The following is a 14,248-nucleotide window of genomic DNA, read 5'->3' as shown; positions in this document are numbered from 1 at the left end:
GTGACAGGATTCTTTCACTTCTCGGGCCTCATACATAGCCTATGGGGACGCATATCACTGTTAGAAAACCTTTATGAAGTGAATTTTGCATAATATGAGACCTTTAAGCTTCTCACCCAGAAGAGTCGGCCTAATGGTGTTAAAAGCACCGAAAAATTGAGAGAATGTGACCCTCACAGTGCTCGCTAGTTTGTCCAGATGACCATATACGCAGGTGAGAAGGAAGATGATGGCATCCTCAACTCTAAGTCGTGGCTGGTAGGCAAACTGGAGGGGGTCCAGTTGTGTGTCGACCATGTCTCGCAGCTGCACCGGAACAAGTTGCCTGAGGGTTTTCTTTATGTGTGTGGTTTTGATGACTTGTTGAATGAAACTTAGATATTACTGCAGCGTCTTCGTGGCTTCTTTGTGAAGTGCCCATTAAAAGCGAAATCCAAATTCTGTCTTAACTTTAAACCTGAAAAGCCAGCGCTAGTTGCTTTTTATTCTCGCAAAATAATGACATGATTGCTATCACGACACACAAAAACACAGTTTTTGTTCTGACAGACGGGACAGTAACTCAGATGAGAAATGTTGAATTGCATTAGTTAAGGCCATTGATATTCTGACAATCCTGTCTGAATATCAATTCCCTTGAGAGGAAAAAAAAAGTCCCTGGCGAGACAAAAGGGGGGGAAGAAAAGCAAAGAAAAGCCAGAGAATTCTCAAGTGAATCATCTTTTAGTTATCCTGCTTGGCTAGTGATTTCTTAGACTTAGGTTTAGCATGCTGCTCTTGACTGACACAAAGAGACAGGGCAGGCGTTTTACACGTTGGGCAGGATTTGTTGACATACCGAGACATTATGCTAGTGCAGCACTTTTCACTTCATTTGTGATCCTACCGTGGCTGCATTAAAAAGGTCGGCAGGCCAAAGAATATATTACTGCGTGCAATATGGATGACTGACTATCAAAAGCTCTCATCCACAAAAAGGGGGTTAAGAGCAAAAGCATTAAATAAACATGAGGGGAAATTCTCTCCCAGTTGACATGAAAGTGGTTCACATTTGCACATTTTTAAAAGTTTTTCAAGGTTTTATCATGTAGACTTGGTTATGCGACCATAACAGTGCTCAGGGAAAGATCTCTTGGTTGTAGCTGTTCATCATCCTCTCCTCCCCTCCGTCCTGTCCTCTCCAGCCTGCTGACACTGATGGTTTCTAAGTGAGTGTCTCATCCCTCTCTCTCTCCCTCTGTCATAATCACTGCTCTTTATGATCGGTTTGCCCTCTCTGCCCTTTCAAGATGCGGCGTGTAATGAGGGCTCTGGAGGACTATGTGAGTGGGCTACTTAGCTATTCAGACAAGATCAGCTCACACATCCCACGCTCTCTAACTCGACTCCCTACCAATACCTTTCAGCTGAGCACAGTGATTGTTTGTCCTGCTCGCAAGGTCACACGCTGGATTTAGCCGGAGCGCATCCGACGTTCAACATCCATGACGGGCCTTTTAGCATCTGCTCAATCCATGTAAATTGATTGAATGATTTAAATGTGCATTTTGAACATGTTTATATATAAAAAAACATACTATACATGATTTCCCCCACGGCTACAGGTTACTAATTTCCTTGCCTTTCTTTCTGTTGCCAAGGTGTACAGCACATTTTCTATGGGCGTATTGATATTTGAATTTTAATCTACGATTGTGCAATTGAAGTCTGCGCTAGATTTTTCGTAAATATGAATAAATAAGTATAATTATCCCGCGACAGGATATTTTAAATGTAGATTTGTCCACCAGATGTAGTCCATGTCTGCACTTGCATAAATAATGAGTGCTACATGTGAGGTTAGGACTGTCTGAATGTCTGAATGTAGACTTGACTCCTCTAACGTTCTTCTAACTGGACTCCCTCAAAAGAGGATAAAATAGCTGCTGCTCATTGAAAATGCTGCAGCTGGAGTGTTGACCAGAGCAACGATATCAGAGCAGTCTTTACACTGGCTCCCAGTCAGCTGTAAAATAGATTTCAACGTTCTGCTACTGCTCAACAAATAATTGAATGGTCACTGACATGATAACTGAAAATAAACTCAGCAGAGCTATGAGTTCTTCTTTTATATATTTTATCATTATTGTATTTATTGCATTATTGTATTATTTTTTTTATCCTTTCTTACTGTCTTTTAATCTCTTAGTTTTTAGCTCCAGTTTTTCCTTACGGGGGCCCTCTGCACTGGGAGGTGTGTCTTTCTACCATGCTGTGCGCGAGCATGTGTGAACGCGCGTGTGTGCATGTGGGTTGGTTTTAATTATTTGTTGTAGTGTCCTATGTTTTGTTTTTATTTTGTGTGAAGCACTTTGTAATTTGCATTTTGTATGAAAAGTGCTATATAAATAAAGTTTGATTTGATTTGATGATTCAATTTGATGGACCCAGGTCAGATAGTCGAGCCCAGAGTTCAGACCAAACAGCGTGAAGCAGCATTTATCTGTAATGCTGCACACAGATGGAACAAACTACCAACAGATGTGAAAACAGCTACTAGTGACAAGGGCTAACAAGGGCTCAAGGGCTGACAAGGGCTCGGGACATTACTACATACCCCTCCCAGCTCCCACCTGGGAGCCCATGGACCAAAACAGCCAGATTCAAAAACAGTTTCTTCCCGCAGACTCCAGACAGACTCCTGAACTCATTCTAATATTTCCATCCTCCTCGTACACAAAGGACTGCTCCTCTGTGCTGTTGCAGTATTTCTAAATGACAGGTAATGTCTGTCTAAGTGTGTATATATTTAAAAACGTTTCTCTTTTGAAGTGCTTATGTGTGAGCTTTTTTAAACGCATTTTAGCATTTACAATATTAAATAATTTATGATAATTTTAACTCTTATCTTATGCCCTACTTTAGTCCAGCTTTTTATTGTTCCGACCATTACTTATTGATTATAACCGTTGTTTGCTTTTTAATTGTATGTTCACCTTTTTCTTGTCAAGCACATTGAATTGCCCTGTGTGTGAGATGCTCCTATAAATAAAGCTGTGTCTTGAATGTGGCTCGTTTTTTTTGAAGCCCCGCCCACACGCGCCTCTTGGCCTATGAATGTCTCGCGTTAGCTCCAACGTCACCTCTGTTCGGGTTTGCGTGTCAAACATGGCGGCATCCATGGCATCCCAGGCTGCAGCGAGAGGACTGAGGACAGCTACCTCGAAGCACATACTTCTCGACAAAGTCAAGGTAGCGTTGCGGGTGGTGTTACTGGGAATGCGTGTGTCTGGCAGGTTGCGCTGTTGTACGTCCGTTGCCACCGGCTCCGGGAGCCGTTAGCGTAGCCACCGTGCTAGCAGGGTAACGGTGGAGAGTCTGACAGATCAAAGTTGAACAGTGTGACAGTTCACTGGTGGTGTAACGCCTCTCCACGCTGTAACCTTCAAGTGCATTAGCAGTGCTCCATTGTAGTAAATCGAGTTTTTTTTTTTTATAAAAAAGAAAAGAAAAAAGAAACGCTCCTGAACACTTCACAAATGCTTTTTTGTGTGTGTAAATTTTGCTTAGTACAGATTTTATCTATCACTTTTGGCGTCATCATGCAACGTTTGTACATTTTTGTGTATGTGCTAGTCTTAAACATTATTACAACATTTTTTTTTTAAAAGTTTAGCACGTGTTAACGTCCAAGACATGGAAAATGAAAGTAAGGGGGAAACAAAACCTTTGGAGGCATGCTGTTCTTGAACACTACTTGCCACCAAGCAACTCAATTTCAGATAAGACCACAGTGAAAAGGTTAACTCCTGCACTTTGGCCTGTTTGTGAGCCGAAACAAGAGCTTACAGCATTCATCCGATTAGGTCCGTCTGTGTGCACACAATGGCAAATGATTACAGTTGCATCGTCATCCATTTAGCAAACAAAGCATTTGGCCTAATGATTACAAACAGTATTAAACTAATGCCGTCGAAGCCTTAAAGATCAGTCTGAAATGAATCTCCCTGCCTAATAGTGACTAGCAAACAAATACAGTCTTACAGAAAATAAAGCGGAGTTGTGTTTTCGTAATGAATTTCAAAGCTTCGGGGCAACAACATGAATAAATCGGCGTGTTCTGCTGCAGACGTGGCGTCTGATATTTTTCTGCTCAGTCGCAGTCCCAGATGTGTTCTTGTGTGTCCGTACAAATATTTGTAATGGCTGTACGGATGTCCATACAGGAAGTACAAAACAGGGACCTGTTGACACTGTAAACATAAATCCAGCCAAGTAGGCTTACTCTCTGCCTCTGTGTTAACCGCTCAGTTGACCTTTTGCAATCTCACGTCGCCTTTTCACAGCTCCTTTTGCTGTGTCGTCCCAATAGATTTTTAGTACTGATGCTTTTATCTTGACCTTTGGAACAGATTTTATATGCAGTTGAATAAGGTGTTTTTAATGGCTCTTGTGCCTAGAGCAAAATGAACAGGGAAAAACATTCATTCAAACTGTTTTCAATCCTGGCCCGAATCCTTGTTCAGTATATTCCTAATGAAAAAGCTAGGGTATGAATTTTTGTGTGCTTCAGCACATAGGTCTTTCTGATTGCTGGTTCCTTTTTTTCATGCTGTTATCTTATACCTTTTAGAAAACAATGATAATAGAACTTAACAGTTTAACCAACCACCCATAAAGCATGTAAATATTTGTCTCTGGTTAATTTAAGTTCTGGGTTGGATGAGGGTAGGGCGGTATTTTTCAAAATTCTGACGGTATCACGGTACCATTTTCTACTGGTTGAGAGAGGAATTAATGCAGTGATCCAGGACATTTTCTGGGACAGCTTTAGCCGGGGGACAGGTCATCCAAAACGGGGACTGTCTCCAGAAATCGGGGACGTTTGGTCGCCCAAACCCAGACAACCGACATGACGCCTTTTATTTGGCCTCTCGTTCTGCTGCTTCTTTTTTCAGGCCTTTCCATCTTCACCTCGCCTCACGGTTGCACCGTGCGTGTTTAGAGGTGCTGCATTGAAAATGATCCGGCCCGTTGTCGCGGCACAGTGTCCAGTAGCTAGCTATATATAAGTATACTGCACCCAGCACACCACAACGCAGAAGAGGGCGCTGGCAAAGATAATCTGGTAGAACATATCCAGCAGCTTCCAGCAGGTGTTAAACAACCATAGCCTCCTCCTGAGGAGATGGAGACGACTCTGACCTTTTTATATACCGATTTTGTGTCAACCGACCAGTCCAGTGTGCGATCCAGCTGTAGACCGAGCTACTTATAGGTGTCAACCACCTCTACACACTCCCCGTTGATGGCTCCAGGCTGCAGGTGGGGGCCCGGACCACCGGAATTCGACTATAATCTCTTTAGTTTTAGCTGCATTGATGAGAAGGTGGTTCGCTCTGCGCCGTGAGACAAAGTCGTAAAAGCCAAGTAATGGCTTTCCTTTCACTTGTATTGTAAACCCAAGCCAAAGCATATTTTTACGCTTCAAGCTTATTTCTATATGTGTATCCTCCTTAACTGTAGGGATTGTGTTTTTGGCTCTGAGCGCTTCCAAAATGTGGGTGACTTTACAACTCAGTAATTTGCCAGAACGCCTCCTGTGTAGACATATGTACACAGAGCACCGGAGCTGCTGCCGCTGTGCTAATGTGCTGTTCACTCTAAGCCTGCAGTGTAGACATGCCGTTGTAAGATTGGGCTGCCATAATTCCCAAATTATTCCCTTATTGATTGCGCACTGGTAGTTGATTGTAACAAAAGTGTTTGCACAAAAGCAGGAAATGTGAACTTGAGGTTGCATTTTCTGCTGTTAATACATTTTCTGAAATTACCCAGTAAGTTGAAGGTCCTGAGTGTTTTGCAACACCTGGATTTAGACCTGTCCTGTGAAAACTGACGATACGCTTTTTCCAGTAACCGTAAATCGCTGGTGTGTTTTTAGTGCTACACCATCTCGTCGCAGTCATTGATGATATTGATTCATGGCGCTCTATGCAGAGGTGCTTGAGACACATCATTGTAAATAATTTCATCCTGTGGATGACAGTAATATGAGCGGTTAATCAAAAACGCCGATATCCCAGAAGAGGTTGCACGCTTACTAAAATTTAAACTACTGTATAGCTAGCTATGTATGTGTGTATATATATATATCTATATTAGTGACACATATATAGTGACCGGTGTGTGTGGAGGCGGCTTTGGGAGGGGGAACAAGAGAGAGACGCTTTCTGAGCAATAGAAAGCGTTTTGCATCATAGCATAGCATGGAGCATCTGGATGTGAACATGCTGGCCAACCGGGGTCTTTTTATCTGGTTTTTACATGTTCTCCCTGTGTCTGCGAGTTACACAATACGGTTGCATATCCGGTTACAATCAGCAGAAGTCATCGAGGTTAAGTCATACTTAACACTCTGTAGAGTAATAGTACAGTAAAGTCCCATCTTTCCTAATTACACTTTCCTGATCACTACTTTTTTTGAATACTATTATTTATACAGTTTGAAATAGGATTTTCGTTCATGAATGTGTTTAAATATGTCAAGCTTTAGTTTGATTAAAGTTGAAACGTTTATTAGATGAGCTTCCATCTGCTATTTAGTGGTTCAAGCAATTAATCCACTACTATAAATTAACGATTGAAAAAAATGTTTTTTTGAAGAATACACTGAGTCACACTATTTTATTTTTATTGATTAACCACTGAGGACACACTTTCTCTCAGTCAGCTTAATAAATGTCATTTGATCCAGTATCTTCAAAATCCCAGTTCAGAATGACAAAGATTGTCAAATCTGTTCTTACAGGCAAAACTTAGGGCCTCTGAGAACCTGTTAAATACAGTGAAGTAGTTTTTTAGATGTGGCAGAGTAAAACCAAATAGAAATAATTAGGATTATGTAGAAGTTCTGTATTATATTCTGCCAAATCTTCCATTTGATTACACAAATAGCCTATTATATAGCGAAATTGGTTTGCAAATATAAAATGCAAAAATGAGTTGTCCACATAAACGAGTGGTATGAAATCATTAGTTTTAAATCATTCTACATGTTGGATTTCTTTCCTTTCATGTGCAGGATTTCCAACCTTTGCGTTTCACACCTACATTGTAGTGTGTTCCTACATAATCTACACCCAAGACACATTTAACATTTCAGTGTAAAGCCACTTTAGTTTTACTTGTAGCAGTGGCATATCCATGAATGGTAAACTCTTACAAAACTTCTAATCTCAGATTTACAGACTCTTTTACCGGCTTGTCTTCCTCTTCTGTCACTCTTTCCCTCTCTCTCTGTCTCTTTCTCTCCTTTTCGTGCCAGGTGATAAGAGTAATGATCTGAGATCCTCTCTGGTCTTTAGCGCCATATCACAGCCTGAACTGATTGACAGCCAGGTAACGCTGCAATAGAATCAAATAATCTTTGACAGTGTGCCTGCTAAGCTACGGAATTCAATTTGCGACGATTTGTCAACAACAATGCAGAGGACATCACAATATTCGGATGGTTAGGCACCAGGATGCTCATAAAGGGGGGAGTGGGATTCTTTTTACTCTCATAAATCAAATCTCCCCAATTCTTGTCTGCGCAGCGAGATAATCCTCAGGCTGTTTTTCATTGTCGGGGCACAGTGGTGAAATAAACGTTAAGCTAAGTTTTGATTTTTTTTTTTTGTACGATGGTCGTAATAACCCGACGGTGTTGAAAGCCCAGCATGGTTTGAAGGTGTGCACTAGGAAGAAAAGTGGCTCAATGAGACTCGGTCCTGAATATTTTACAGAGGGGCGTGGAGAGTCCTCTGCTTGCAACGACTTCTTTTGCTGGAACTTCAAACGACGGGAGGCTTCCCCATCTGTCTCAGCAAGAACACATTTACATTTCCTCCCCGCGAGGGATACTGGAGGACGAAGTTAACTCTAACTGGATTTGAATATCGCTCAACAAGGTTAATAGCCATTTCTGTAGCTGGTGAGGTGCTTAGGCTTTTTCAATAATTTAGAGGGGCTGCAGTCATTAGGAAATGTTGCCAGCCTCTGAAATGGAGAATGCAATGAGTGAGTGCACTCCCATCACCTTAACTTCTTCTGTTGCTCTGGTGTAGATAATGAGGGAAAAGTGGGAGTGATATGCTGGAAATTGGTTGAGAAAGCAATGTCAGTGATTGCAGACAGCTGTAATTCATGCAAAGCGCAGTATATTGAATATTATGTTCAGCTTATCCATCATCTTGGAAATGAGACATTCAAACGCAAGTTTTGATTTAGATTTCGAAATACCATCATAGAATTGCCATCATGTGTTAACATTGTGCAGGTTATGGTTATCTGATCGACACTGTCAGAGAACGAACATTTTGAGGGTCCAACCCGCTGCCTGTAATGGTTCCCTTACAATAAAGGCAGCTTTGAATTACTGTGTGAGTGTAAACAGGCTACTGTTGATAAAGACACCATTAAAAAAAAAACTCACTTGAAAGTTAAAAATTGTACCCTATCAATAGTTTTAGTTATAAAGCCCCAGATAATTTGGCTGGATGTCAAAACCTTGTGGTGTGTTCATCTGTGGCACTGGTGCAATAATTAGGGTTAAAGATTTGAAGACACTTATAATTAAAATGTAATGTACTTACTAAAAAGTAACACAAACTGCACAATCAGGGTTCTTATTAAAGTTTCAATTAAAAATGCCATTTATCTGTCACTGTAAAAGGTGGTGACTGAACCTTTGGCCAACAAAGGAATGTATTTCTGTACATATCATAATCCGGGTGTGGAATAATTCTGAATTGAGTTATTGCTGATGTAATCTGGATACGAACATTTTGCTTCTGTTGTAGCTTCACTTTAAAAGCACTTAATTGGTAAAATACCAGTTGATTTTTATCAAGCACTAGTGAAAATAAGTTTAGTGATCTGACTGCTCACATCTACCGTTCATCAAAAAGGCGTCTGTGAGGGGAGACCACGGATAAGTCTTAAGTATTGCAGGGATTAATGGAACAAGAAGTAGCGACCACAGTGAGCCACTAGATGAGGAGCTGCAGATGACAGGATGCACACCTCCAGCTTCTCAGCACATTAACCAGCACTTTTCACACTGCCCATCATAAAATTAGATCACAATTCTTGATGAGGGAAAAAACAAAAAAGCTATTGTCTGACCTCTTCACAAAACCTCTGACGTACTGTTTCCATTATTGACTAAAGTTGTCACATCATCAACCATCCTGATTTCCACTTTAACATTAGCTCTTCACTTTTGAAGCTCAAATGGTTTATGATCGCAATTAATGTATTGTCGCTCCAAGTCCACATTTGTGGGTGTGAACTTTACCACAGTTGTGCATCCTTGTATTACCTCCTTCTTGTGGGTGTGTTATCTCCCCTTTAATACCCACACCTTTGAATATGACTCCCTGTGCCCTCCTCTTATTAACTATGCTAATTACTGAAATCCCTATCTGTGGAGACACAACATTCCTTTCTTAAGCCTGTCTGCGGGAGATTAGACCTGCCCTGCCTAAAGACCTGCCAATGATGCAAATCTCACTGATCTAAATCCAGGAGCCATGCTCTGCTGCTCCCGCCTCTATCTCTGCTCTACTGTTCTATCCCCAGCTCTGTAACAGGCAGATGTCACTTCTCTCTATGCTTAAATGGCCTGGGCATGACCTCAGCTTTTAAGAGGCAAGGGCATAGAAATCTATAAGTGCGTAGTAGCAGTAATGAGACCAAAAAGCGCATCTTTTATGCCGTACAAAGAGCATTTTATAATTTGTTTCTCTTTTTTTAATAGCTGAATGGTTTTATGTTTTTTTAAAAAAAAATATGATCCATCATTATGAGCTGCGCAAAGAAATATCCAGGACTTTTAAAGCCAGATAAAGCAGAAATGTAGCCTAATCAACCTGAACACTCTCATTCACCTAACTTTTTAATTGCAGCTGGTTAACCTTCAGCTGTTTTGCTTTTCTTCTTTTCGAATTCAAAGCCAAAATGACCTTAGGATTACTTACTACTATGACATGCCATTTCTTCTCATCCAAATCTACGGAGGTGGTGCCAGAGCTGAGGATAGATGGGGTAACTCCTGCCATCAACACTTATTAGTTAGAGGAGACCAGGCATTTTGAATTAGCCAGCCAATGCTTCATGAGGCATGCTCCCGATACATGGCAGAAATGAAATGGAAATATGTCCGTGTTTATTATGGCATGTTTATGAAGAAATTCTGCTTCTTTGCATTTGCCTTATTATTGTCACAGCTCACTGTGCAGTGCTCCTTCAATTGTGCGACAGTCTGTATTTATGAGTTGCCGTTAAGTAGCAAAACGCCACTTCATTAGCAGAGAAACATCCTACTGAAATCAGTATGGAAATGAGTGTGACCGTTCCTCTGAAGACTGCTCTCTGTAATTCAGCCTGTGCTCATGGAAGTGGACACTGTAAAGTTCCCCTTTAAATTATTCGCGGATGGTTAGCTAAATGGATGGGGGAAAAGAGGAGTTCATAACCTGAATGGGAACAAATCAATTACATAGAATTGGTGAACTGGCAATCTGTTAATTTCTTAAACATTTGATAATGCCCCTTAAGGAGCATTCTGGTTAATTAACTCTACAGTCATTTGTCGTCACTAATTAGGCAGTGTCATTTCACAGGGTTGGGGTCTGGCCATGACAAGTAATGAGGATTTTAACCTCACTAGACATCTGGGGATACTGCTTCATAAAATGTGATATTCAGTGCCTCTAGAAACTCCAGCTGTCCACTGGCTGTGGTGTAGATCAAAATGCGTGGCTTTGCACAGGTGAAAGTTAGACACTTTGTTTGGGCATGAAGAAATATGCAAATTAAAGACCAAGTACTGCAGAACTGATATGTAAATGTGGTAAATGGTATGCAAATGTATGCATTAATTCTAATTATTTGCTCTGCTGTCTTACCTAATGTTCATTTCTACACACACAAAAAAAGCTGTCAATCCGTAAGCTTATTGGTTGTAGAAAGTTGAAATGGCACTGATCAACAACTGCAACAAAACACCAGAAGACGTGTCACTTAATACCTCCAACAACACAGTTACCACTGTTAGAACCTAGTCTCACGTACTATAATATAAACTGTCCCCGTAGTTCACACAGTGGTCTTCAGTCTTCTCAGGGATGAGTCAATACCAACCAAGCGAACTTCAGACCTGTGTACTTGGGCGTCCGGACTTGGACAATTTGGACTCTGAAGATTAGACTGAAGACTGAGCAGCGTCCTTGATGACGCGCACAAAATACGAGTTCAAATGCAAATGGTGATGATGAGTGCAGTAATAGTATTCAGTATATTTTGGTAAATGTTCTAAGTAACTGTTTAGGACAAGTTTCAGTTGGCCTCTTGGGAGTCTAGCCCGTAGTGAAGAAAGTACTGAACTGCTCTACTAGTATGGAGACACTCTCGGCCAAATTAGAAAATTCTTTCAGGAGGGAAACGTGACTGAGGAAGGTCCTCAGCCGTCTTTTTCATGCTGCCACTCATGATTCCACGCCCGAATACCAAATCGGAGCCAAAAGAGTAGAAGTGAAAAAATACAATCTAAAAGTCAAAAGAGAGAGAAAAGAACTCAAATATCAAAATATAAATGAAAGTGAAAAATGAAAATGAGTAATTTTACTCAAAAGAATTCCAGAACTAAATTTTTTGGCTGAGAGAAGCCTCCCCTACACTTACTTTTAGTTTGAGTACAATGGCATAGTTTTGAAAGTTCAAGATCGTAATTTGAGCTTTCAACTTCAATTCTTTTTTTTTTTTTTTGACTTAATGAAATGTTTGCTTGGATTTGCCTCCATATACTTCGTACTAGTGTATTAGCCTTGAAGCCAGGCCAACTTCACTGCCCACGCTTTTTTTTGTGGTGAAAAGTTGGTTGGGACACTTTCATTGGGAACTGATTGTGATCAGGCAAAGGTCTGTCGGCCCAATGAAAATGTGGGCAACAGAAGAGTTATACTCCTATGCGTCACCTGAGATCTGTTGAGTTTAATTACTTTCCAACAAAATTACTGTAGTTGTAGACCGTCCAACTGCGTGCAGAGCTTTTTTTCCCCACACCTCCCTATCGGTTGAACCGTGCTCCATAATGAAATCCAAATGGCGTGTTACCAGGACTCACAAACTGAGTTTTACCATGCTGGTGTGACTAGTGTTGACTGCCGCTGTTATCCTCAACTTCGCCCCCCAAAAAAGAAAGCACCTACATCATGCTTTCAGTTGGCCAAAAAGTGTCCTTTTTCTGGTAGCTGAAGAAACCATTCAATAAAGCAGGTCATCCCAGGTTTTGACAGTCTGGGGATAATCTGCGGCCCTTTGAAGGAAATCACTTGGATGACATTCATAGTCTTAAAATGATCTTGAAGCCCTTTTGAAACACTCCTGTTTGGACTCCAGTAAACTTCTCTTCAGTTCTTAAAGGAAAGTCACGTGGGCCGCGTCAATACAGATTTGTAGTGTCCTCATGAATATGCCTGCTTAAAATTATGGCTTATCCTCAATGGCGTTTAAATACCCACAGCCTTTCTTTAGTTTTGCCTAGACTCTCCTAGGAATCAATCCGGGAAATTGACCTATTGACATTTTCTCTGAAAGGAGCCACGCTGTGTTCAAGACCTCTTAATGGTGGCGCACTGTCAGTGCTGCAGTTTACTGCCTTAATGCAGCTCTTCATGATGCACATAAAAGCTTTATCTATATCCATTATGTATAAACTGTGTAGAAAAAAAAACACCATGAGGTAATTTGTTAATTTTTATTGACTTCTGTGAGGCGGTGAGTGATGAAAGCTCCTGTCAAGGTGTCCTATAAGGTATTGATTGGCTCACGCAGCAGCTACCACTTTGCGTGCGGCTTCCGCATCATCAATCAAAGCGCTATTTTCAACATGCTTCACTTTGTCACTAGCAGAGCAGTGGGCACCTTATTGTCATGCCGCTCACGGTGAGACGCAACAGTTTCCATCAAATACCGAGTTTAAGTACTTGTTCGTGTATAGAAAAATAAGAATTTCTACTTAACTGTCGCAGAGTTGGATAGTTTTATTGGGTTGTTTTACTGGTTTGCAAACATGTTAGACGATTTCTGAGTATAATTTAATGTCAGAAAAACTCTAAATATTACGTTCCCTTGTACGACAAGTCATTCGCCATTGAAAGTGTGGGTATTCGTCCTCACATTTTCTTTAGAAGTTACTCTAATGACTTCGCTATTAAAAAATGGCAATTAGTTATGTGTCAGTGAGTTAATCTGCTTATCATTTCAATAATAAAATAATGTCATGGACTTCTCTCTTCTAGGTCTGCTGTATTGCCAAAATGAGTATTTCATTATTGTCCAAATGAGCCATTGTTAATTATATGATGATTATATTATGTTATTTGACATTTTATGTGTGATGATTGGTGTTCATAATCATTTACTGCCGCCATGTATGATTTTTATGACATTACTAAAAGATGGTTGGTCTGGGTTGTTAAAAGCACAGTGCTGGAGTCCTTTGTTAGATAAATAGCCTTGGCTGACGGATAATGTCCTCTTTGTGTTACCAACTACCATGGTAGAATCACATATTCACTATTAGCCGGATCCTATCTAGCTCCACGTCCAAGTTACAAATGCGTTTTTTGACCTGCGCCGTCACCTCGTTGAATTTTTGAGGGACGGATTGACGAGCGGCGCAGCACTGACTGGCTGCTGTTTATGGGGCCTGATCACTGGTGATTGCCTGCTTTGTAACCTTCTCCTGTAAATTAAGGCTTATGGCTCTAATAAATTTCCAGGGGAGCCACAACCACTCTGTCAGATGGCGACTTTTTGACATTGTTCCAATCTCTCATAGCTATAAAGACAACTGGTTTAAATTAGCCCTAGGATATTGACTGCTTAGGTTTAACAGAAGGACGGATGACAAAGTAGTGTCTTGAAACGACTTTGCAAAGTGCCGCGATCAGACATCCCCTCACTGCGATGACACTTCTCACAACAAGAGTGATTTGACATTGTGCATCCTGCTCTCAAACGGTCATAAGACGACGTAGTTTTGTGCAAGTCCTGATGTTGCATGACGCTGTGCCGAACACCATATGGTCAAGCTGAAGAAGTAGTTTGGGAATAGTGCTGCATATACCGAGACTTTGTCCTTCAGTTCCACCCGTGGATCAGCACAGCTGCGACAAGGACTTGGCGATCTGATGCATCTGCTGTCATAGCACTGCCTGTC

General features: G+C 41.0%; 1 protein-coding gene across 1 annotated transcript in view; it reads left to right on the top strand.

The window, feature by feature from the left end:
* The first annotated feature begins 3,116 nt into the window (after nt 1-3,116).
* suclg2 (succinate-CoA ligase GDP-forming subunit beta) overlaps nt 3,117-14,248 on the top strand; it is a 98,538-nt gene continuing 87,406 nt past the window's right edge. Inside the window, exon 1 of the mRNA XM_047583802.1 lies at nt 3,117-3,231. Within this exon, the coding sequence (XP_047439758.1) occupies nt 3,148-3,231 (84 nt within the window). The 5' untranslated portion in view covers nt 3,117-3,147. The remainder of the gene's footprint in view (nt 3,232-14,248) is intronic.

The sequence above is a fragment of the Mugil cephalus genome, chromosome 4, assembly GCF_022458985.1.
Source record: "Mugil cephalus isolate CIBA_MC_2020 chromosome 4, CIBA_Mcephalus_1.1, whole genome shotgun sequence".
NCBI classification, from domain to species: Eukaryota; Metazoa; Chordata; class Actinopteri; order Mugiliformes; family Mugilidae; genus Mugil; species Mugil cephalus.
Note: the sequence above shows the minus strand (reverse complement) of the source record. Positions and strands in the feature narration are given on the sequence as shown.